At 43.5% G+C, this 25116-nt stretch overlaps 1 protein-coding gene across 2 annotated transcripts in view; it reads left to right on the plus strand.

Annotated features, from left to right (window-relative positions):
* Positions 1 to 1464: 1464 nt before the first annotated feature.
* ARID5B (AT-rich interaction domain 5B) overlaps positions 1465 to 25116 on the plus strand; it is a 178428-nt gene continuing 154776 nt past the window's right edge. Inside the window, exons 1-2 of one of the 2 annotated variants that reach the window (XM_088670228.1) lie at positions 1465 to 1758; positions 1945 to 2199. Coding sequence is in view for 1 of the 2 variants with exons in the window: in XM_035137659.3 (XP_034993550.3) it covers positions 1476 to 1496; positions 1945 to 2199 (276 nt within the window). In the remaining variant the exon portion in view is untranslated. The remainder of the gene's footprint in view (positions 1759 to 1944; positions 2200 to 25116) is intronic. The other variant, XM_035137659.3, reaches the window with a different exon arrangement.

A 25116-nucleotide genomic window follows, 5' to 3' on the forward strand; every position in this document is an offset into this window, starting at 1 on the left:
GCTGGTGGTGTGTTTTGTTTTTAATTTTTTGCTATTTGATTGCATTCGCTAGCCCGGGTCCCTATCCCGTGTTCCACCCCACCCCACGCAACCTCGTTCTGTGGCTCCCAAGTTTCTCGGGGGGTTCCTTTTAGGGACGCTGGTTTGCAGAGCTCCGGAACAATCAAGCAAATAAATACCCCTATTACAAGCAGCTGATTGTCTTATGGAGGGGTGTGTGTGTGTGTGTGTGTGTGTGTGTGTGTGTGTGGCTACTAGTTTTAATTTCGGGATACATGGAACGAGTTTCCAAATGGTTGGCCCTTCCTCCTTCTCCCCCCACCCCCTCCAACTATTACTGAGAGAGAGAAATCTGCATTCTGTGCCACTTTAAAACTCCGTATTCCCGTATCGCTTGGTTATATAAACACATTAGTATTTGAGCGCGCCCTTGCCGGAGATCTGCATTGTAAACACGTAACTGGTATGCGAGTGTGTGCGTGTACTTCGAAATCGGAAGAATGTACACACGCCGATCAGGCGGAGCCCCGGGCCGAGCGGTCCCCACATATTGATTTATCATGCCGCGTTTATTGTTCTGTCCTCTTAATAAATGCAATCATAGCTCGCTGCCTGTTCAATATTGCTCGCAAGATCCCGTGATCGGGGGTACTTCTGGGAGCCTTCGCTCACCACTCCTTCTCCCCCCCCTCCTTTCAAACCCTCTTTTGCAAAAGAGAACAAATGCATTAATATTTATATGTTTATATAATCGATAACCCACTTTCTTCCCCCCAGCTCTGGCTCTCTCGCCCCCATCCCCACGTTAAAATTCTAGCACCAGGCATCTATTCTAACCCGATCAAGAGTTTCTTAGGGGGGGAAATATGGCAGTAGGGGAACGTAATCTAACTATCAAACAAATCTACATGTCTAATAAAAGCAAATCTGTTAAAGAGAATTAGAAAGAAGAACAGCGCCTCTGACTCTCTGCAGGAAATGTTCTTTATATTAGACATATACAAGCAGGTCCTGTCAGATGAGCAGCTCAACTAGACCGCCTTTCCGCCCGGCAAAAATGGAACGGCTCTTTTGTCTGGCACTTCGGGGGCTCAGGGGAATACAATCCTGTTTCTGCAGAGATTCGGGAGCTGGAAGATTTTTAAAAGCGCCCGAGACCCCGAATTTGCCTGGACCCATGGGCTTCTGAGCTGCTGTTCGGTTATGCATTGACCGGTATTACCTCTGCAGATCGGTAGCAGCCGGGCTATAAGCCCCTTGTTTTCTACGTGGTTTGGAAATTGGGGGTCGTGACCATCTCTCGGCGGGATTTTTGGATATTTTGGGCGAACCGAGGGTGTAAGGTTTGCGTTTTATATTGGGGCTCGGAGCCGGCTGCTGCGAGAGATCGCTTTTCCCTGCCAGGACCTGATGCAATCCATTCAAGCCAACAAGTTTGGAGAGAATGTTGAGTTCAATCAATTCAGAACGTCGAGATGGAGCCCAATTCAGTTCAGGTATTCGGTTCTCCTCTCTTCTTCGCCTCTACACCCCAGATCCCGGCACCCCGGATCCCCTAGACACCCACCTTCACCTCCCCCAAACTTTCCAAGAACTTTTCCCCTGTAATTACCATTCCACCCCCTCTTTAAAAAAAGCCTTTGCTGATCATATAGAGAGAGACACAGATTATTATAATGGTGACTGTGATCGGATTTTTTGCCCCCTTCGGAGGAAAACCAGCCTGGCTCCTCAACAAATCCCCTCCTCATCTTAGAGGTTGTGATATTATTTCTTAGCATGTGTTTGATTTATGGATGTCTTTCTCCAGTATGTTCTGATCAGAACTGGCTGTGTGTGTGTGTGTTTTAAATGAATTGATCTGCAATTGCTGATTATTATTATTTTTCTCTCTCCTCCCCCCCCAAATCCTCCCCCCCTCCACCCCTTGTTTATTCCTTCCAGTGGGTCGGATCTCCGTGTGGTTTACACGGACCGTACATTTTCTACAAGGCTTTTCAGTTCCACCTTGAAGGCAGACCAAGAATTTTGTCCCTTGGCGATTTTTTCTTTGTAAGATGTAAGCCAGAGGATCCGATTTGCATAGCGGAGCTACAGCTGCTGTGGGAAGAAAGGAGTTCCAGGCAACTTTTATCCAGCTCCAAACTTTATTTTCTACCAGAAGATACTCCCCAAGGCAGAAACAGTGACCATGGCGAGGTAGTAAACATACGTTTCTCTCTCTCGGGGTGTGTGTGTGTGTGTGTGTGTGCCTGTGTCATTGTGTGTCTCTCTCTGTGTGTTCTCTTTTCCGCCTCCCCCCCCCCCTCCCTTGCTTGTAATGTTTATTAAAGGACAGGGTTGAAATGTTCCTTTCTGCCGGCAACGTGAGCTTCTGGTGTTTTTTTTAAGGGCTTGTGCCATTAAGGAAGGGCTGCAGCGGGTGGCTGCTGCCAGACTTTGCCTGTCATCTGTAGAAAGGAGGACTGCGCAGAATGTTCATATTTTAAAGCAAGCAGCCCAATAACTTGGTTGCCTCTGTGTTGAAGGTGATCTTTACTTACATCACCTCCTCCTCCCCCCCCCTTCCTCTAACGCTGCTGTCGAAGCGTCCTCGTCACATGCTTGCTGATTCCCCTTCGTTGCTTGTATTTGGGGGTGTCTACACCTCCCCCCCCGCAAAGTGAATTTAAACATTGTACACCTCGGAAGGGTTTCGTTCCTTTTCCTCCCCCCCCTTCTTTTTTAGGGTGTGTATGTGTGGGGTTTTTGTTTGTTTTTTGGTCTTCAAGTATTTTTGATATGTTGGAAAGAAGGCGGAAATTACGAAATGGAGGCAGAGAGTGAGATCAAAAGCGATCTCGCTGGCAAAGACGTGTTGAATAAAGTGATAAATGACAGGTACTGGAAATAATACATTCAAATAACTTGCAGAGCTGCCTGGGCGGATTTCAAAGCGCTCCGGTGTGCAGTAACCAGCACAAACACGTTAAGCATTAACAGCGAGCCTCGTTTTGCTTTCCCCGGTCACGATTGTTATTATGCCTGCCTCAATGTACTGGATTAACACAATTACTATAAAAAGTGGACATTTTCCAGAAAAAGCGTCGCGCGGGGTAGGAGTTACGGTGGGAGGGGGAATACAGATGTGTGAATGAGGCTTCTCTGGTAAGGCTGAGGTCCCCATGCACGTTTCCTTGGAAGCCCCATTGAACACAGTTGAATTTACTTCCGAGTAAACTCGGGCTGCGCGGGCGCGGGACTTGCTTCTAACAGCAAACCACGCCGGGATCAGGCACCCTTGGGGGGGGGGGTTGCAGCCCCCTCCTCAGACTAGCTTGGGCGCAAGATCGCGGACTTACTTTCGAGTAAGCAGAGGTGTGGCGTGTGTGTGTTTCGGGGACTGGCTTTGGTTTTACGCGTGTGGACTACCTTGTTAGGCTGCAGCCAATAAACTTTGAGACCCGAGAAAGTGCCCGGGTGCAGTCCAAAAGGGAAAGGGGGGGTAGTGGAGACGTTCCGATCGCCTGCGGGAGGCGGATCGAGAGCGCGGCGAGGAGGGAGGGAGGGAGGCGGCGGCGGCGCTGGCTCGCATTCACACTGTATTCTTCCAGATCTGTAATTTCATGTATGCCCGCAATTCCGCTGGCTACTCGAGTCAGCTGACTCTGCGCTGTGTTCCTGAGGAGGAACTATTTTAAGGGCCGGCGAAGAGCGGCGCTGTGTTTATGCGGAGAGAGAGAGAGAGAGAGAGAGAGGTGGGAGCATTTGCAAAGGCGCATCATCATCAGAATAATAACAATAGCCAGATGTGAGGCTCCTTGCAGGCGCGGGGGGGTTGAGGGGCAACAACCGGCCGAGCCGGCCTGCTTGCTTGCAGTCCTTTCCTCACGTCCACGATGCTGCCCCCCCCCAACCCACGGCGCCGCCGCCGCCCTCCTTTACAAGCCGAGCTGCCAGTTCCTTCAACAATCGATAGTCTGATGGAGTTAATTGTAGTTCCACTCCCACCCCACCCCCCTTAAAGCCTCTCCTCTCTCCCCCATAGCAGCTCCGCGATCGAGACTCCTTTTGGATTATGCCTTCTTTAATTTCACGTTATGACCATTTAACACTTTTTTGTTTTCAGCCTACAGAGTGCTTTAGTCGTGTACTCTAAATGTGCAGTTTATGATTGACCGGCACCCTCTCTCCCCCCCCCCCCGCCCTTTCTTGAATTGACATTTTGGAATATGGAAAAGTTGTTGGAGGAGTAAGAATGGTTAGGACTCCAGAAACCCTGTTCAGGTTGACACCCTTTGCAGACATCTCATGGCTTCTTCCCCCCACCCTTCAACTTTCCCCTGCAGCTGTCTCTCCTCCCCCCTCCTCTTTTCACTAGTACTTATTATTTGCTTTTCAAATTTATTACTTCAACATGGTCTGTGATCTGGAAAGGGGAAGGATTAAATATCCTCTCTCTCTCTCTCTCTCCCCCCCCCCCCCGCTTCCCCTTGAAAAGACTACAAGAATAATAGGCCACTAAACCAGACAGGAAACCATTGGAAATGTTATTGAATTGTTTTAAATTTAACACATCTATTGAAAACTTAGAAATATTTATACATAGACATTTGAGTGCCGGCCTGATTCTAGGCCTGATTCCGAAGTAAGTGACACTTGGTTCAGTGAGGAACTGCAGGGCAATCCTGTACATATTCTCAGAAATTAATCCATCTGGGTTCAGTTGGGCACAAGCACAATTTGGGCTACAGGCTGTTCTTTAGGAATTGCCAAATAGCCCCCTTTTTTCAGTGGGCTGCATCCAGGAGTAGGCTGCAGCCCTAACCCCACTTCCTTGGGGTTAAGTTCAATTGAATTCAATAGGATTTACTTCTGTGTAAACCATGTTGGGACTGAAGTCATGCTTAGAGTACAGTGGGGGTTAAGTGACTCAGGAGAACTTGTGTGTCCCATTGTATCCAGTGAGTCTTAAGCCAAACTGAGTCTGGAGTCAACTTAGCAAGGCTGTCCTTTTCAACACATAACTTGAGGAATGTAGTCTATACCAGTAACTTTCCAAAGGATAGTAGGGACATACTCCTAGGCAGACATACTTAGGAGTAAGCAATATTCAGAGGTGTCAATGTGTGTATAACAGGGCTGTGTGACTGAAAGGATAAAAAAATGTATTTTGAGATCTTGTGCAGTGAATATACGTACACACACTTACAGAGTATGTATGGAAGGGTTTGGGAAAGGTGGGGGATGGGCCACAAATCATTTTAATATGCCTTAATGACCATCTCGTGTTACTGTGGTATGAACATCAGAGGAAATTAATCCGACCATTACAAGCAGGAGTGTTCTTTTGATTCACGGATTCTCATCTGCATCTGCATTCCTAATACTATGCACGATTTCAGGGTTTGTTTTTTTTATAAAAAAAAATAAGTAAATGCAAACTGCTAGCAATTAGCTGTATGATTATACTGGGTATATTTCATTAGGGGCCCTTGACTGAGGCGTCTCTGAATTATTCAGCCGTATGAGAAAATCATTTTTTATGGAGATAATAACACACCTTGAGATGATGCATGCAAATGACTTGCATGGAATGCTTACGACTTGTATGTGAAGCAGGTATAGAAAATTTTCCTGATGTGGTTCAGTTTTACACCCCAGTGATGTAATTTTTCCCTGCTGGCCTCAGTTAGTCATTCATTAGCAGAGTAGCAGCAGCAGCAGAAACAGCAACAGCACACACTGATACTTGTTTGGCAAGGAGCCTGTAGAAACTCGCACTTAGAGCCAAGGCCTAGAGAGGGCAACATAACACTCCCATTAAGAACTGTACTTTGTTTTCACTTACTCTATTAACTTGTTTATAGACACCGAAATGATTTTTTTTTTTAAAAAAAAATCATTTATTTTAAATTGTTTTAGATGATAAAATTCCGTTCATGAATGTTCAGCAGAGACAACCCCGAAAAAGAAAAGAAAAAAGCTTGCTGATTGGCAGTTTCTTTCTTAAGGGAAACATTTCAGCATTCTTTCTCGGTACAGAGAGCAGTTATTTCAAGTAACTTAACCACAGTAATAATTCTTTTATGTAAATGACATCAACAGCTATTTCTGAAGCTGAGAGATGAGGCTGCTCTTAACAAAGTCTCATGTAACCCTTTGTACGTCTGCGTCCTGGGCATGGAAGAATTGCACTTGGTATAATTTAGAGAGAAAGCAACAGACAGGGCTTAGGGAAAGAACTGTGTGGCAAAATAATTATATGTTAAGCACTGTAGATAAAATGTGGTTGAGTCCCCCCCCTTTCATTATGTGGATTGTAAATCTATGGTGTCAGCGTTTTTTTGTGAGGTCAAAGGTCAACAGCGGCACTTGCTCTGAGCAAAACCAATGTTTAGCAGAGCACTGGATCTTATCACAGGCTGGTGATCAGCTTCTTTGGAGATTGAATGATAGTCACCTGCATGCATGTGTATTGCTTGTCTGATGAGAACTGCAAGTGGTTATTTATAAATTCATCGGAATGGTAATATCCAAGCTGCATCTGTTTTATAGGATGAGGTAGCAAAGTGTGTGTGTGTATTCAGACTACTTTGTGCTATTCATTGTACAGAAAGCAGTTCTGAAGAGAACAGTGTCTGTCAATCTCACATGTGGGTTGTGAAAGGCACGTGGTTCTTCTGTTCTGCCAGTGTGTGCATAGTGAAATAGATGTGGACTTTTTTTTCCGTACAGGACAAAACTGCAGTCGGGTTTGGGTAGGAAATGGCATGCTGTGTGAACTGCCCCGCTGACAGCCAGATCACATGATTGTTTACTGAGAAGTAAACCCCCCTAAGTGCAGTAGGGCAGAAATCGTAGTGTGTACTGTACACATAGGCTTGTACCCCGATCCTGTGCATATTTATTCAGATGTAAGTTTCTAGTGTGTACAATGTTGACTGTTTCCAGATAATTACGTGTAGCCTTGTAGCCTTAGTACACTGCTTTTGATGATATGTTTCAATGGACTGCTGTGTGTTTGGTTTGATTTGATCAGAGTTGGGTGCAAACACTGGCAACTCCTATTGTGCAATCCCTCTCATCCCCTCTGCGTTTATAGGTAACCAATTTAACTTGTGAAGCTAGGAAAGCCTCAGGTCTAGCAAAAATATACTAAACTTTAAGGTATGAGAGTGGAAAGGGCCTAGCTACTGTACATATCACATGTGTGCCTAGCAGCACTATCCTGTGGATATTTGCTCAAAAGTAAGCCCCATTGCATTCAGCGAAGCTTACTCGCAGCTAAGTTTACCAATGATTGCAGTCTACAGTAATTCTAGACATTTTCATCTCTCTGATCTTGATACCTGACCTGTGCAGCTTCTCAGGAATTGCTTTGAGTTAATATTTGCATTTTGAGACTAACTTTTAAGTATTGCTTCATGCCTGGCTGATATGTAATGTAATTCCATGAATTCACTTAAGCAAATCAATAAGAAAAGCAACACTATTTCAACTTCACATCAGTACGACTACAGTTTTACAGTACTGGCTTAACAGCACAACCCTACTCTGAAGTAAGCCCCACTGAATTCAATGGGATCCAGTAAAATGATATGGAATTGCAGCCTTAGTTAGTTAGCCTTGTGGATAACAGTAGCTTATTCCTGGAGCTCAACTTTCCCCCATCTTCTTTTTTACTGATAGACTTTTTACTGATTGATAGATCGTAGTCCTCTACCTACTTACTTGGAGTAAGTGCCACTGAACTCAAGGGGATTTACTTCTGAGTAGACATGTATAGGATTGCACTGAAAGTGGAGTGGATTTGTACATCGAGTTCATCATGACAGAATAAGACCCATTTCTTGCAAAGGATGAGTTCACTGCAGATGGTATGGTCTGTTGAATGATTTTAGAGTAAAAATGGTGGTCCAACAGCAGAATCCTATTAATTTCTGCTCAGAAGTAATTCCTATTAAGTTCCAGTTGGACTTAGTCCCAGTTATATGTAGAATGGCAGCCTCAAATCTGTTGTTTACATGTGCATTTTGTTACAGTTTGTGTGTGATGACTCATAGGTCATTCAGTTTGTAGAGTGCATACCTTCATCCAAGTCCCAGGTTTAATTTCTGGCATCTCTCAAAGCAGAGCTAGGAATGACATCCAGCTGAGATGTGGGAGAGCAGCTACTGGTCTGGATAGTGAACACTAGGCTAGGTGAGGGCTGGTGTAGGGTTGCAGCTATGAGTAGGAGCTATAAAAAAAAGCCCTCTGGGTGTCATCCAGAAATCTCAGCTCTTCTGTCCAATCTGCAATTTGAAGTAAGAATTCTGACAAACTACAAGCTCGTTGTAAGAATTACTGAGATGATGAGTCTTCTGGGCTGAAATGCTTTGAACTGCCAAAAGCATTCCATAAATAATGCTAAGATGTTACTGGATTTATAGCCAGACACTGTTATTATGGACTTTCCTTAGACCCAGTTACTTTTTTTGCTGTGTTTAGAGGGAAATTCTGCCATTCTCCTCATGTGTCCTCATGTGGGGATTTTGAGTTTTTAAAAAGTAATTAGACTTTTTGCACCTTGGCTTAATTTGAGGCCCTCCTGTAGCCTTCCAAAGGGTGTGTCCTTTCTCATCTGCTTCCATCAGCAATGGCAACACCTTTCAGGCATGCATATTCCACTTATTAAAGCACAATGGGGACGGGCGGGGGAATCATGCTAATGTTGCATCTATCTCCCATACGTGCAAGCTCAAATTAATTCACATTTACAAATCCGGCAGACCTGTAATTGCAGCATTAGAGATGCACGTTTGACATTTATCGTGAGCTGTTCCTGAAATTGATGATTGCATAATCACTCATTGAAATTTTGTCTCAAGCACATGGATGGGGAAGCTGTGGCCCTCCAGAGATTATTGGACTCCAACTCCCATCTTTCCCGACCATTGGTCATCCATGATGGGAGTCGCAATCCAATACCCTCTGGAGGGCCACAGCTTAGTCCTGGGATAGCTCAATTGGTAGAGCATGAGACTCTGAATCTTAGGGTCATGGGTTCTAACCCTAGGAAGGGCAGAAATATTGGGGGGTTAGGCTTGATGACCACCATGTCCCCTTTCAGCTCTACAATTCTGTGATTCCCCATCTTGCCACAGAGATTCAAAAGGAGTAGCAGCATTATTTGCACCCCTGGTGGGGGCCGATTTCACCAGGCCCTAGGTGACTGCAGCAGTGTTGTTGTTTTTTGCAGTTGCTGTTCCCAATCTGATCAGTAATGCTAAACATTAAACTCTTGTCTTTGGAGAATAAAAAGCTTTTACATGCTACACCCTCAAGCATATTAAGATACTGAGCAAGATGGGTTTTCTCTCTCTTTTTTTTTAAAAAAAAGTTCTAATTGAGTGTTTTAAATAAGCATAGGGGCGAATTAATTAGGCTATCCTTTATTTTTAGTTGCTTAGTTACACAGTAGTATATTCCTAAGCACAAGTGAGATAAATTGGCTGTGTGTGTGTGTGTTTGTTCCTGTGCTACTTTATCCCTTAATCATACTTACTGAATTGCTCAGGAGGCTAAAGCGCGTATAGATTTTGTGATTCCTAATATTAACACATGTACAAAATGCTTAGGAAGGAGAAAGCATATTCTGGTTCAGCCTCTTAGGTGTCTTAATTTAGGGTATTTATTCTTCCTAAGGGGAGCAATGGTTGTTCACAGGTAAGAGTTCTGGAGAAATCGAACTCTGGAAGTGCTTGTTGGGACATTCATTAGCATTCAACACAACGCCCAAAACTCTTAGAGCAACCTTAAATGTTTGATTTAAATGCTTTTTCTTTGTATCCTGTATATTTGTGTGTCCCCACCCACCCACCCACTAAACCCAATCGGGCTTTAACTCTACAGAGACTGGTGTATATTTGATTAGTAGTACAAGCGGCATTTCTTACTTCATCGTTGCAATGTTGTCAGTAGCTCAAGAGGATGCTGGCGGTGACTGCAGTGTTGGACCAGTAGGGCTAACTTAGCATGTGGAAGCAGGGCTGTAGCACACATGTTTTCTGGGAGGGGGCAGGGAAAAGCTGTTCTCTGAAATCCTAGAGCAGCGGTTCTCAAAGGGTGTGATGCGCCACGCTGGTGTGGCAGGAGAGGATGGCAAATGTGGCCCCAAGATTCAAGGACAATCAAAGAAACATTTAAACATTTCAGTGTAGTATACTATAGGTATAGATATAGATATCTTGCAGAATATGGATAGATACATTTTTTAAATGAGAGCAAGAGCATCAAGTAATATCGGGGACAATCCTAGTTGTGATCCAGAATTGCTGTTCGAACAGAATATACTATAGCATTGGCTGTTCTTCTGCAGTTCTGCATGACATATTGTTGTGAGCAGGGATTTTTTTCCACTCTGACAAATGTGAAACGTCAGAAAAGATAAAGGCTTCTTTGTGTTAATGGGGAGATGAGAGTTTGTTAGTCTCAAATTAGACCTAATATAAATGAGATTAGCCGGCCAAAGCAAGCCCATACCTCTTATTAAGTTTGTTTACGTACCTAAGGTACATATGTAAGAGGCTCGTTTAGAATTATATTTTGGGAATGATTCATGTTCTTCTGTAGCTGCATTGTTGTATACTTTCATGATCATGTCCCATGATCTTATTATAAAGTAGTTGTGTTCTGTTATAAATCAAGCACTGCTAGGAGTTGTTCCTGTTTGTTTTCCAGGTTTTTTTTTTTTAAAAATAAATACATAAATGGGGGGGGGGGCATGAGCAATTTTTTATTCTGAAAGTGTAGTCCAGAGGAAAAAGTTTGAGAACCACTACAACTCCCATCATCCGTGACCACTGGTCCTGCTAGCTAGGGATGATAGGAGTTGTAGTCACAACAACAGCTAAGGACCCAAGGTTGAGAAGCACTGCTCTAGACCAGTGGTTTCCAATTGGTGGTCTGTATCACTATTCACATAATAAAAACTTATCAACATTTTCAAAACTAGGGGTGTCAATAGCTTGGCTTTTGAAAAACAGGGAGCCCACAATACTTAGCTAATTGGGAACCGCTGCACTAAACAATTACCCATGAAAAAAATATTCCCTGTCCCACTGGAGAGGCGATACTGGGGTAGATGGAGAAAGGATGTGATTTGGTCCAGATGTTTTGGGACTACAGCTCCCATCATCCCTGACTACTGGTCCTGTTAGCTAGGGATGATGGGAGTTGTAGTCCCAAAACATCTGGAGGGCCGAACTTGGGGATGCCTGGTATAAGGCATCTACCTATATACCAATGAACAGAGCCCCCCCCCCCAATCTCACCTCCCTCTGCTCTGATACTTCAGGCAATTTCCCAGCCAACCTCTGATGTTGGAAGTGAGCCAGACTGTGGAGTAAAGTTCCTGGAGTGATGGGGCATGGGCATGTTAGGCAAAAGAGTGCTCAGATTCCCTGCACCTGTAAGGAGATATAAAAAGGTGTTAATAAGCTGAGAGAAGGGAGTGGGGGGGGAATATGCACTTTAAAATTATTTTGGCATCTTAAATTGGGATTTTTGAGAGTAATATAAATTCCTCCTTTCTTGTCCTCTTATTTGGAAAGTAATAGCTACTTTTTTTTGGGGGGGGTGAGGGGAAAATATGGCAATTAACAAACTGCTGAGTCGACACAGGAAACCCATTAATGCTGGAAGGGCTCTGCTGAATCCTAAGAAAGGGACAGCTGACAGAAAGAGACTTCTCTCTCTTTGAAAAACAACAACAACAACAAATAATACAAAATGAGTAATATGCTCGTAGGAATGTACTCATAAAACGCAAGCCCTGGAGGTTTGAATGAAGTAGTCCCTTTGACACTGGATCTTTATTCAGATATATCTGCAAGTCTGCAGTAGGCTCAGCTCAGGTGGCTTTGCGCAGGTGCTTGTCACATGTGGAACGTGATACAGTTTTTTTTGCATTTTGAAAATAGTGACGTGCAGGAGTGGCAAAGGAAAACAGAGACCTTTAATAAAGATAGTATTTACCATGCACAAAGGCATGGAGGTGATTAATTACTCAGATTTCTAAACACACCTTTGTTAACATCCCTGCTCCCTAGCACACACAAATGCCCCCCCAAAGGCAAGACTGTCACAATTCCAGAACTTAGTCACATTGTAATGACATTGCATCTTGGTCCAATAATATTATCTTGACAGAATTATGATGTCCTAATTCTGCTCTCGAATGGTTCAGTAACTCAGTAGTTCAGTAAAAGGAGGTAACATACAGATTGGCACGTACTTACATCTCTCTACATCACCGATGCATGTCTCTCGTAAAAATTAGAGCACGTTGCCCCGTATTTTATACGTGAAGGCAGCAGACACAAATAAATGTTGCTGCCGCCATGAGAGGCTGAGCTTCCAGCCAGGAAGTTCCTCATTCCAGTGTTATCTCTATCATGAATTCACAAGGTCGCCTCAAGGAAGCTATCGCAAATGCAAAAATTGAGATGATAATGTTGACCATAACACATGTGAAGTGGTTTGCTCCTATGAAGTGCTACAAAAATGCTAAGTGTATTATAACTGTTAGGGATTGCCCGTTTTAACCCAGGTTTCTTCAACCTGGTGTCCTCCAGATGTATTAGACTACAACTCCTGTCATCCCTGGCCATTGGCTGAGACTGACGAATGTTTATAGTCCAAAATATCTGGAGGATATTTGGTTGGGGAAGGCTGTCATAGATTAATCAATCAGTTGATTGATTGATTGATTGATTGATTGATTGACTGACTGACTGACTGGGGCAACAGGACAAATTTTAATTAGTGGGTCTGAAAGTTCAAGGCATTTTCTTGTCTTCCTTTGGAAGAAGATTTTGATGTGCGCGGGAACACACACACACACTCACACACTCTTTTACATGCAAAAGCTATAGATTTTCTTTTTTAAAAGAGTGGGCACTGTTTGCCTTGGGGCTGCTATTGTGACGCTACGAGCCTTTGATTCTTTCTGCACATTTTAATGTTGGCTGTGAATGATGTACTGATTGATAGAGATATCAAACAATAGAAGATTATGGCAAGAAACCCAGTGTACAGACTCAGTAGATGTATGTGAAAACTGCCCCCATTGTTCTGCTGCACTCAGTAGTGAGTAAATTATTTACAGATATTTGCTAATTAAAGCACATATTGTTTTTCCCAGCACAATGGGGCATAAGGCAAACAAAAGCCAAAAAAGAAATCAGCTTGCATAATTTTCATTCGACTAATGCAGTGTATATTACTGCTTGGTAAGAAAAATATGTATGTAATCTGCACAAAAAAGCTTTTCTCAGGGTAACCAGAGAAGGCAAAAAGAGCAATAAATTGCTTGTCAACTTGCCTAAACTTAAATGGTTCCTGGAGTTCAGTAGGCCATCTGATAGGAAAACATTGTGACTGAACCTTATTTTCTCCCTTGGTCACAATTTCTGTCTGCAGTGGCAGATAGAAACTTAATTGAAAACACACACACACACACACACAATGGGAGTTGCAGCAGAAATTAGAAAGTATAATATTTCGAAACTTGATCCTTATAACCCTGCAAGATTTACTAATAGCCCAGAAAAATTGCAACACTGCTTTCTAGTACAATGTAGTAGCTGTGGCTGCAGTGCTTAACACATGTACTGGAGAGTAAGCCCAATTGAACACAGTGACAATTATTTCTGAATAAACAAGCGTAGGATGGCACTGTAAGAGACTGAGCTACGAACCTGGCAGCTCCACATTAAAATTGCCCGGCTGCTACAAGCAGAAGATGTGACACTTCTGATGTCACAGCTGTGAAGCGGAAACATTAACAAGAAAAGGGTTGTGACAGCGGCGGACATTGGTCTTTCAAATTTCAGCTGGACCCTGTGCGAGGCCAACATTTGGCTCTTCCCCACTTTTTGCCTTCCATTCTGCTAAATTCACTATGTTATAGTTTCGACACCCTGTGGGTAACCCCTAAGCTCAGCGCCCAGTACAGCGGAACCAGTCGCGCTGCCCTAAACTCACCTCTGGTTGTGGGACCACACTTTTAGTTCCATCCCAATTGTTGCATGGCTCCTTCCATCCGCCCCATGTTCTAGTATAGGCTTCTGCACTAGGGATGGCTCCCAGATCACCAAAGGAACTTTAGTTGCGAAATGCTAGCATCCCAGCAACATATTCTCAGGACACGGGTGCATGGCGTGTTAGTTTCCCCCACATGTGCACCTGTTCCATGGTTTAAACATGTCACTGAGCCTGTGGAACCTTGTCCCCAAGGGAGCCAAAGTGGTGCACTCCATAGGCTATGGACCAGAACCCACCAGCCAGCATGCTCAATATATATTCTCATATTACAGCTAAGCCAAGTGTATGAAACACTCAGAGCGGGTGATTATAAATGCTGAGTATTAGTATCTGACACCTCGTAAGTTGCACAGTCATATTCCACAGATGGAAGGCATGTCATATGTCTTCCAGAATGCCATATGCACAGTTTTCTTTGTCGAACTACAAATGAGAATTCTTTATGTCTTGGAGATGATTGTCAGTTAATTAAACTTACAATTTGCATGTGTTCGGGTTCAGCAATCGTAGCATTATTGCTTTTAAAATGCCATACTTCTCTTGGTTGTCTTCTGGATAGCCCCTTCCTGTTGGCAAAAGCTACTACTCAGCTGGGATAATTGAAAGGCCCAGGGAGGATTAATTTCAAATATCCAGTCATAATGCAGCCTTCAAATTACACATATAGTCTTGTCTTAGCTTAGCAATGGCAGTCTTTGAAAATGGTATAAAGATATGTAGGTTTTGCTTATTATACTGTTATATGGTACGTAACAGGCAGTTCGTGGGTCCCATCTTTTGGTCACACACCAGTGTGTCCAAGAGGTAGAGCCTAGTGTGGGGCTATATGCTGATGAAGGAGTAGATTTCAGTCAATTCTATAGGCAAAGTCAATAGGTGCAGTCTGAGAGACAGAGTTTCTTGCTGAGGTTTGAACTGGGGGCATTGACTCATATTTGAACAATACACTCTAGTAGCTCCCAGTGATACCAGGCAGATAAAAAGCTTAGCTATGTTTCCTATGCTTCCCCCCCCCTCAAAAAAAAAAAACCCACAGCATGACAACACCCATTTATAGACACTGAATCCTTTGTAGGTTACAGGAATAACTCTTGTGTAAAACAAATTGCCTGCTTCCTTTATCATGCATATTCTGAATAAGGAAGGAGTGTCAGTCACCTTTTAACAGATTAGACTAGATTACATATGGTTCAGGTGATCCTTTCTATTGAACCACCAATGTTGCATAACACACAGTAGCAAGCTTTTGATCTGCATAGCATTCTTCAGGCGGGAATGGCATCTTGCCTTGCTCAGAAGTTAACTCTTCTGCCCTACCAATGCTGCGTGTGCAATAAAATGTGCCTCTTTTGAGTCATTTTAGTCTGTTTCAGACCTATTTCACTAAACTAAGGAAGGAAAGGATTACACACACACACACACACACACACACACACACACACACACACGAGTGTGCTTTTTTCTGGGGGGGGGACTCAGGGGTACACATACACCTAAACATTTTGTAAATTTTAGTTTGGCCTCATTGAGGGGCAGTATTTCAATATGAGTAGGAAAATGAGAGTACCCCTAAAATATTTTTAGAAAAAAAGCACTCTGTGTGCGTGTGCGTGCATGCACACTCATCTTTTCACATCATATAGTGTATATACGTTCTGCCAAAATGGCCCTGGCTTGTCACTGTAACAAGTAATGTGCAGGTCTTCCCTTCTAAACATCTTTCTGGGAAGCCACCAATGTAATTGCTTAGACCGAAAAGTAGTTTGTTCAAATGCACTCTAGAGTTTAAGGCACTGAAACCTGAGAGGTGCTGGAGGGATGGCGATTAAAAAGATGTAGAGCTGTGTGTGAGAGAGATTTCATTACATTTGTGAAATGTTCATTTTTGAGGCCTAGGCCTCACATGCAGCCAAGTGAGGTGGTAGAACCATGAGGCCTTACATTGGGCTGTACTATCTCAGAGTGGTCTAAACCACTGAGCCTAGGGCTTGCCGATCCGAAGGTCAGCGGTTCGAATCCCTGTGATGGGGTGAGCTCCCGTTGCTCGGTCCCAGCTCCTGTCAACCTGGAAGTTCGAAAGCATGTCAAAGTGCAAGTAGATAAATAGGTACCACTTGAGTGGGAAGGTAAGTGGCATTTTCGTGTGCTGCTCTGGTTCGGCTGTCTGCGGACAATCGCCAGCTCCCTCGGCTTATAGAGTGAGATGAGCGCCACAACCTTAGAGTTGTCAGCGACTGCACCTAACGGTCAGGGGTACCTTTACTTTATGTTAAAAACAGCAACAAAAAGTACCAAACTCAGCCCAACCTATTCTGGTGGACTAGTTTTCTATTTGCAGAGTAGGTTTTGTATTTTATTTTTTTAAACATAGGGAACCATTAACAATTCTGATTGCTCTCATGGTAATCTGAAGAGGCCCATTCTAACACCGGACTCTTAGCACCTCTTTTCCACATAATTTTGCAGAAGAAATAGATCAGGCATACTCCTGTCCTTGTTACTTGTATTTCTCTGAGGCCACAAATAGATACATGTGAGATAGCTTAACAAACAAACAAGCAAGCAAGTAACTAACTTACGACCGATTTGGGATGTACTAAAGGGTTTCTGGCAAGAACATGTTCCCTTGGTGGGCCTTTGTAGTCTTACTGTCGAACCAGATGTTCCAGGGGCTGTGGTGACAACGCTAGAGAGAAACTTTTTTTTTTTAAAAAAAGTTTGTTTATTTTATTTTTAAAGTGAGTACTGATCACATGAGAATAACCTCTCATATTCCTTGTCATGTGCTTGATGTACCCACCATGTGAGTTCCAAGTTTCCACTAGTTTAGAGCCCAATAATTCAGCGTCTACTTTGCCACAGCCTAGCCTTAGGTCCGAATCTGAAACCCAGTGACTTTTTAATATCACAAAGGTTCTGGTTTGCTTTTGTTCCACTTTTCTTGCGTGATAACTCCCGAGGACAGCAATACAGTGGTTCCTCGGGTTACAAACGCTTCAGGTTACAGATGCTTCAGGTTACAGACTCCGCTAACCCAGAAATAGTACCTCAGGTTAAGAACTTTGCTTCAGGATGAGAACAGAAATCGCGCGGCAGCGGGAGGCCCTATTAGCTAAAGTGGTGCTTCAGGTTAAGAACAGTTTCAGGTTAAGAACGGACCTCCGGAACGAATTAAGTTCTTAACCAGAGGTACCACTGTAACGCGGTCACATTGAGGAAGCATCTCAGAACAAACGGAAGCTGATTAAATCCAGCACCGGTGCTCTCTTACTGTGTCAAGAACAAGATGCAGAATATAGCAGCGATAAAATGCCAGTCTGGAGGGGCTTTCTAGTAGTACTAGTCCACAAGGCCCTAAAGGGCTTGGGATCCAAGTCCCTAAAAGAGTGCCTGCCTCACTATCCACTATCTTGGGCCCTACAAGCAACAAAGGAGGTCCTGTTGGTGGTGCCACCTCTGGGGGTTACCTGGTTGGTGGAGACCTGTGACAAACCCTTTTCAGTGGTGTTGCTCCATTGGGGTATGCCCTCCCTTGAGAGGTGCATCGGCCTCCTCCCACTATTAACTTTAAGGAGGAATTTCGAAACATTCCTTTTTACCAAAGCATTTGCTGCCTGAAAGTTTTGTCCCCTGTCACCCCCCAGATTATCGGTTTGAGGGCCAATTCTTGTTTTTCACAAGGTTCTTTTATACTGCGTTTTAGAAGTTTTAATTGTATTAGTATTGATGTGTTTGCCCACCCCCCGGAAGAAAGTGTGGTGTATAAATCCTGTTGTTGTTGTTGTTGTTGTTGTTGTTGTTGTTGTTGTTGTTGTTGTTGTTGTTGTTGATTTTCTCTGTAAAGTTAACCTGTAGTAAGCTAGGAGTGTGATCCAATGCATGTTTATTCAGAAGTATGTCCCACTGTGAGAAGCCTAACATTGAAGTCCTGTGTCCACTCAGGAGCAAATCACATTGATTTTGTGATACATACTACTGAGTGAACATCTGAATTCAGACCGCAATTATGCTTTTTATTCCTGTGTGGGAACAGCTGTGTTAGCAGCAATGCACTCGGTTATAAAATATGCCACCCTTGCTATCTTGTGTGGCAAAGTTTACCGCAAAAGAATGGAGGTGGGGGGGAATTGAAGAGACTTGTCTAAGACAAGTTATTCTACTGTCAGATAAATGGCAGCCAGCATCACCTGTTATCAACAGCCAGAGGTTTTCTGCCATGTCTCTTTAGATATGACTATTATATTATTATTTATACCCTGCCCATCTGGCTGGGTTTCCCCAGTGGAACACCAAACCATTGTTCAAATTATTCCCGAGCTCCAAAATTCCTTAAATGACCCTTGGAGGTGTTTGGAAAGAAAACATCCTCAGCATGCACAAATGTTGCCATGTCTCCATTGCGATTCTTTATCACCTCCCTGACTGTTTCTCATATATATTATGTTATTGGCAGCATATAACGTGTTATGGCAAGATACTGTTACAATCTTTCTGTGCAAAGAGACAGGCTTTCTTTCCTAGTGCATAATTCCCCTTTCTTTTAAAATATAATAAGCTGCTTTTAAAACCCGCTTTAACTACCTGACCCTCCTTTTCTTGGAGACATGCACCCCAGCCATCTGCTGAGTCAGGCAATCTCTATTTCTTCACTTTTGAAAGACTGTGCCGGTGGTTGCTTAGACAACAGTGACATAATATTTGCAGCTTAATAATGAATCTTAGGGAGAGCGCTGGCCAGAGACTCTTCATAGAACATCATTTCAACTTCACAGGACAATTTTTATTACCTCTTCTTTTTGTATCCCCCCCCCCAAAGCAGCATGACCACAGTCACTAGATTTTATTAAAATGAGGCCAGTTGGATGCTGCAAATATTATCAGGATTAGAATTGCCAGATGAATGACCGGGGGTGGGGTGGGGGTGGGGGTGGGGAGGGAGGGAGAGAGGGAGGGAAGGAAGGAAGGTTACCTGTCCTGCTCTTGCAGCTTTACCTGCAGTTTGATCTGCAGGAAACAGCAGGTGAAACTTTCCCCCATATATAGAAGGCTAGAATATTGGCAGGTAGAACAGCTATAAAAAGCAGCAGAGGAGCGAGGTCTGTCAAACAAAGTTGGCAACCCTAGTTGGGGTAGGCTTTTTTCTTCTAGTTAATTGCTTCAAGAGACACAGTCCAATGCAACCCCCTAAGCCAGGCATCCCTAAACTTTGGCCCTCCAGATGTTTTGGCCTACAACTCCCATTATCCCTAGCTAACAGGACCAGTGGTCGGGGATGATGGGAATTGTAGTCCAAAACATCTGGAGGGCCGAAGTTTGGGGATGCCTGCCCTAAGCCCATGTAACTCAAATTCATCTAGGTAGTGCCCTACATATGCTCTGGGGGCATTGCCACAAGGGATTAAAATAGTATGCTTTGAGTGTTGAAAGCACTTGAGGATTACTGAGAGAATTTTACAACACTCTTATAAGGAGGGCCAGTGTTCTCACCCCTATATTGCAGAGTAGGGACAGTCTGGGGCTGAAAGGGCTGAGGCCGACAGGAAATACTGGTTTGCCTAAGGTTGACTGATTTGGCTAAGATATAAGATCTCAGCTGGGGGCTTCCTTCCTGCCTCTCTGCTCAGTATCTGAGACATTAGTCTATGGTAGTGCCGATTTGTATAGAGGGGAAGTGTTGTTGTTGTTTTTTTAAAAAAAAACTGAAAGTAAGCAGGTAAATAAATACTTAATCTGCATTTACTGTTGTTGGGTATTTAAATACATAAAGTAAGCATGCAGCCTGGGTGGTTCTTCACGTCTGTGTAGAGATATAATTACAGGTGACATCAATGCAATACAGCCAATTCCTTTAATCTTCTAAAGATTTGTGTAAGTCACCTGTCACCTTATACCGGTATATATACCAAGTTCCTGCAAGTGTGCATGATTATTAACATCTCTGTTTTGCTGTCATCTTGTTTAAAGGGAGCAGCAATATAAAGACAGGGTTGCCAAGTTTCAGTTGCTAGAGGTAGATTCAGATTGGTCAGGATCCAGGACCGAATGTTGCAGATCAGGGGAAGAACTTGAGTAGACTGTGGTGCAGCAGTGACAGAACAGTCATGGAGTATGGTAGGTTATGGGCAGAGCTTGGGGAAATGTGGATGTGGTTATCCACAAGGACCTGGTCTTACAGGTTCTATCATCATCATCATCATCATCATCAATCTGCAGTCAAATATTGGGAGCCGGTTTCATTACCAGATCCTAGTCTTGTGGATGTTTAAAAAGAGCCATTCCCTTTGGAGACCTGCCACTTCACTATGCCTTATTCATAGAATCATAGAAATGTAGAGTTGGAAGGGACCACGAGGGTCATCTAGTCCCTGCAATACAGGGATCTCTTTCAGAAGTGGGCAATCGCCAAAGCCATTTACCTGTCATAGCGTGTCTTATGCTAAAGGCAACTCCTTGCAAAGAGTAATTGGCTGTGCTGAATAATTGCAAACCTAACCCCAGCTGCTGTAAAGGAGCAATCAGTTGTATTTTATTTTCCATTATACTTTGCTCAAAAAAGTAAGGTTGGAAGATGGTGTTCCACATGCTCTGCACACCCAAAAGAAAAGAAAAGAAAAGAAAAGGGGGGAAGTAAGGTTGGTTTTTCTGATATACCCGTGAAGATACAAAATACTGTATGTTCGGTAATCTCGAAGATGATCTAGGTCAGCAAATCTTCAATCTTCTCGACTGAGAATTGTCTCAGTGATGCAGAATGCATGGAGACTTCCTTCTATCGAGCACCATTTCCCTTCACATGGCACATTCAGTACACCTGCCTTGAAAAAGTATTCATTCAGTGTTGGTCACTGATTCTTAAAGAAACATTACTCCCACCCCACCCTACAATAACCTGTAATTTTGTGGGTGGCTTGAGAGGACGCCATTGTCTATTTGGTCCATAGGCCACAGTTTTAGTATCATTGATGTTTAGTACCACTGTTTGGAAGGTACATTTTTTAAAAATCAACCTTTTAAAATGTCTTGTCTATTTGGTTTTTGCCTATTTGGAAGCGGCCTTAAAGCTATATTTGAAACAGGTAGCAAAAGAGATCCGTTAATAGCAATTGTGTGTCTTACCATACAATCCTAACCATGTTTACTCAGCTCTATTGAAGTACCAGTAAATGGGATCAAGATTCTGGCCTTAATAAATAAGACTTAGGCCTTAATTTTAATTTTGAATCCTTGCACAACCATAATTTCTAGGATGGTTGTAGATAGTTCACACTCCTGTTGCTTCAGACTTCTTCACAGGATTGCCTACAGTCATCACTTCACTCCTCTGTGGCTCCCAGCTGCAGGTTGCTGGGAGACACAAATCACAAGTCTTGGTGTGTCTGCCTGAACCTAGGCTCCAAACAAACCACGAGCCCAGGTTGGGATAAGATGACAAGTCAAGGCTCGTGGCTTCCCATATGGTATAGCCAGGAGGGAAGTGGGGGGCTTTTGAGCAGTGTGCCCCAGCATTCAGTCTGTTTGAAGTAAACCATAGTTACAGCATTAACAACCCTTTAATGTGCTGTGTGAACACAGCCCACTGGGAGCTGCTGTTGATCTCGGTGTATAATCTCCTGTGTTTCTCCATGCTTGGATTCTGATTTGACTACTGCTCACAGGTACAGGGAACAGAAAGTTTTGTGAGGCAACCCGGATGCACACTACAGAGTTCAGTATGCCTTTTAGAATTATATATGGCTATTAATCTCACTGAAACCACGCTGGTGATACTACAGTAGTCAAACTAGTTCTTATGAAATGTATCTGACCAGAATAAATATTTCTGAGCATTCTAATCAAAGCTTTCCATCTGGGATCATTTTGTGCTGGAATGTAAAACCATTAATTAACCAACTGAGACCTGAGTCACTCCTGTAGGCAAGGAGTTGACATGATGAGTAAAAAAGGGTTCCTAGCCCTTAATGAGAACTGTCTACCTTTACAACACATATTTGAAACAAAATGCTTGCCTTTCCTCATATTGGGTGTTTCTCCCTATCAAGTCATAAGAGAATTGAAAACCTATCCAAGTGCAAATTTAAGACTGCTTAGACAGAAGCATAAGGGATCCCTTTTTAGGGTCGGTGGGAAGAAAGGGAGTGAAAGAAATTAAAAGCAACTTTCAAAGCCTGGTACGTGATATAATCAAGATTGACATGACATGAAATTTATTACGGTCAGAGACCAGCTTGTGAAACACAAATGGAACTACAATCCCAAAAGCAAAACAAACATTTAAAACAATATACAACAATGGATTTTAAAAATGCAGAAGGCATATAAACACATAAAAACTTTAAGATAGACTACCATAGAGAAATGACCGAGAGTCGCCTGTGGATCCGAGTTTGGGAATTTTCTTAACAAACTAGATTGAAACGGGGGTTGGTCTGCGCTTACAGATCTGTGCACAGAATCTGGCGACCATCCGGGTTGTCTTGGGATCTTTGCCTAACAGGAGAAGATTGAATTTTTGCTTTACCGGGAGGTCAGCAAGCCTCACCAGCAGGGGGTCAATGGTTTCTCTACATGCCTCATCGTAAAAGGGACAGGCGCAAATTATCTGGTCATATGGGACTTTTTAAAAGGATCCTTCCAAGACCTGCGAGGGCGGAGCCGAACTTCTGGCCAGTGTAAAAGCCCTTCTTGCATTTTTGGATACAAGAAAAAAGAGAGATGCTGCTGGTGCAGCTATATATCTCTCGATTTCTGCAATTTTATAGTCGGGGCACCTTAAGCAGTCCTGTTGTCTCTCGGTGTCTATAATTCTTTGCCTAACCATAGCTTTTGCTTGGCCCAAGCCCAGACTTAGAAGGGCTTGAGGGGCAAAACCCAGTTTCTGAAGAGTGTTCAGGACTGCTGTCTGCCAACCTGACTGGAACTGGTTGCAAAGGATCAGTGGAGCTATACCACGGGGGAGCAGTTTCAGTGACAGCCATTTATAGATTGATGTTAGGCTGATGTGAGCCTCCACTCTTATCATCCCCATTTCTAGTCTGATCCATGCTTTTGATACGCATCTGGGGACTTGTAGAAGGGTTCTAAGGAGTTTGGATTGCACTCTCTCGAGGGGGGAGAAAGCAGAGGATGGCGGGCCCATAAAGGATCCATAAAGGTGCTGTGCCAATGTTTTGGCCTTCTATAATTTTAGGACCGCGGGGACAAAAAAGCCCCCTTGGGTTCTAATTTTTTTAAAATCAAGATAAAATTGCAAAAGAACCAGAATATTTTAATAGCATTTGTTGGCGTTACCCCATAATAGAGAGAAAGGTGATCACATGTGGTCTAAAATAAGAGGGAATGACCGTTCTGTCCCTCCCCGCCCAATAGGCACCCCAGATCAGCATTTACTCTTGAACTGGAACCAGTTAAAGACAGAACTCCATAAGTAGGCCCCTATGAGCCTTGGGATGAAAACTCCCATTGGCAACTGGGAGAGAGCCTTTCCCCTCAAGCTCAAAGTTGTGCCCCATTCCCTGCATGAACAGTGGGTGTGTGGGGGGGGGGATGAAAAACAGGGCCAGAGAGTATGGCTGTGCTCTCCCCCTCGATATGTTTCCAGTCATTAAGGAAGATAATGCAGGAAGGGAGTCAGAAACGACTTCCTTCATGCTGTACGGTAGCTAATGTCTGTGTGTCTTTACCCTTGGTTGTCTGTGAACTCAGGCATTTAGGTCAGGGCAGTCAGCACCATATTTAAAACTTGTGGACTGAATGATTGCATACCCTGCAAGGTTCTCATGGATGATGACTCTCTAGTGTGGTGGTAGCTCTGCAGTTGTCTCACTAAGGATTAGTGCTCCAGGAATATTCTGTATGCTATCTGGGTAGGTATGTTTATCTGAAACAGTGGGCTGGCAATGCAGTCTATGGCAGACAACTTACAAAGAATCAGCTTCGCTCCAAGTTGGGTCTAGTCCCATGAATTTAAAGCAAAGAGGATTGTTTGTCTTCAGGATTTACTGGAAAGATTTAATTGTCCTGTATATGTTCACACATGTACATTTACATGTTGTGTGCCAGCAGCAGATTTAGGGCAGTGTGGGCGGTTCCCCCCCCCCCAAACAGGGCACCAAGTTGAGGGGGTGCAAAAATAATGATTATGTTAATGATACCTATATTTGTATGGGTGCCTACTGAGAAGATCCATAAAAAGCAAATGCACCAAAAGGAATTGTTGTGGAAAATAAGATATATTTAGGGAGGGGGGCTGCCAAAATTTGTCTTCCCTCAAAGTCTCCCCCTGTTTGTGCATCGAATAGTTTCACTTTGAAAGACCCAGGGACAGCATGTTGAAACCTGCCAAGATGGCATACGTCTTGTCCCAATACATTGACAAAATGCTCTTATAAACCACTCTCAAAATCTCCCCCAAAGGCAAAATTGGGACAGTGATATTCAAGGGATGAGTACACTGTATAAGGAAGTGAGGAAATGGGACTCTCCCTGGGAAAACAGGGTGATTGAAATGTATGGGGATGTTTTTCATTTATTTCCATAGGCTTTGAATCCAAGCCCAAGGTGAGCTGACTTAAGGAAAAATAATAATACTACGTCAAGAGGCGCCATGCCCAAATTACATGGTTGGTGTTTAAGGTGAAGTTCTGCAAAAGGGTTGATTTGTACTTCCTTGCGGCCTTTAGGTGATTATGCAACGCGAGTACAATGTTGATAGCCAGCTTAATGCCTATCTTGTCAAATGATCCACAATAAGAGGCCACTCTTATATCTGCGGCATGTTTTGTCTTGTGCATTAAAGCGAATGCAAGTGATCTGTTATTTGTATTTTGCTTGTGACAGAGTGAAAAGTCCTTTAACTTCAAATGGCAAGATTAGTAGCTGCTCAGTGAGTAAATATGTACACTTTCCTTTGGCAATTTTTGTTTGAGGGTTGTTGGGTGTCACCCCACCCCACCCCACCCCACCCCCGGCTTTTTTGTTTGTTACATTCAAGGCTTTTTCACCTCCATGTGGACCCATTGGAGTCGAAAATAAATTGGGCTTAGCTGC

Source organism: Zootoca vivipara, chromosome 5 (assembly GCF_965207765.1).
Source record: "Zootoca vivipara chromosome 5, rZooViv2.hap1.1, whole genome shotgun sequence".
Lineage (NCBI taxonomy): Eukaryota > Metazoa > Chordata > Lepidosauria > Squamata > Lacertidae > Zootoca > Zootoca vivipara.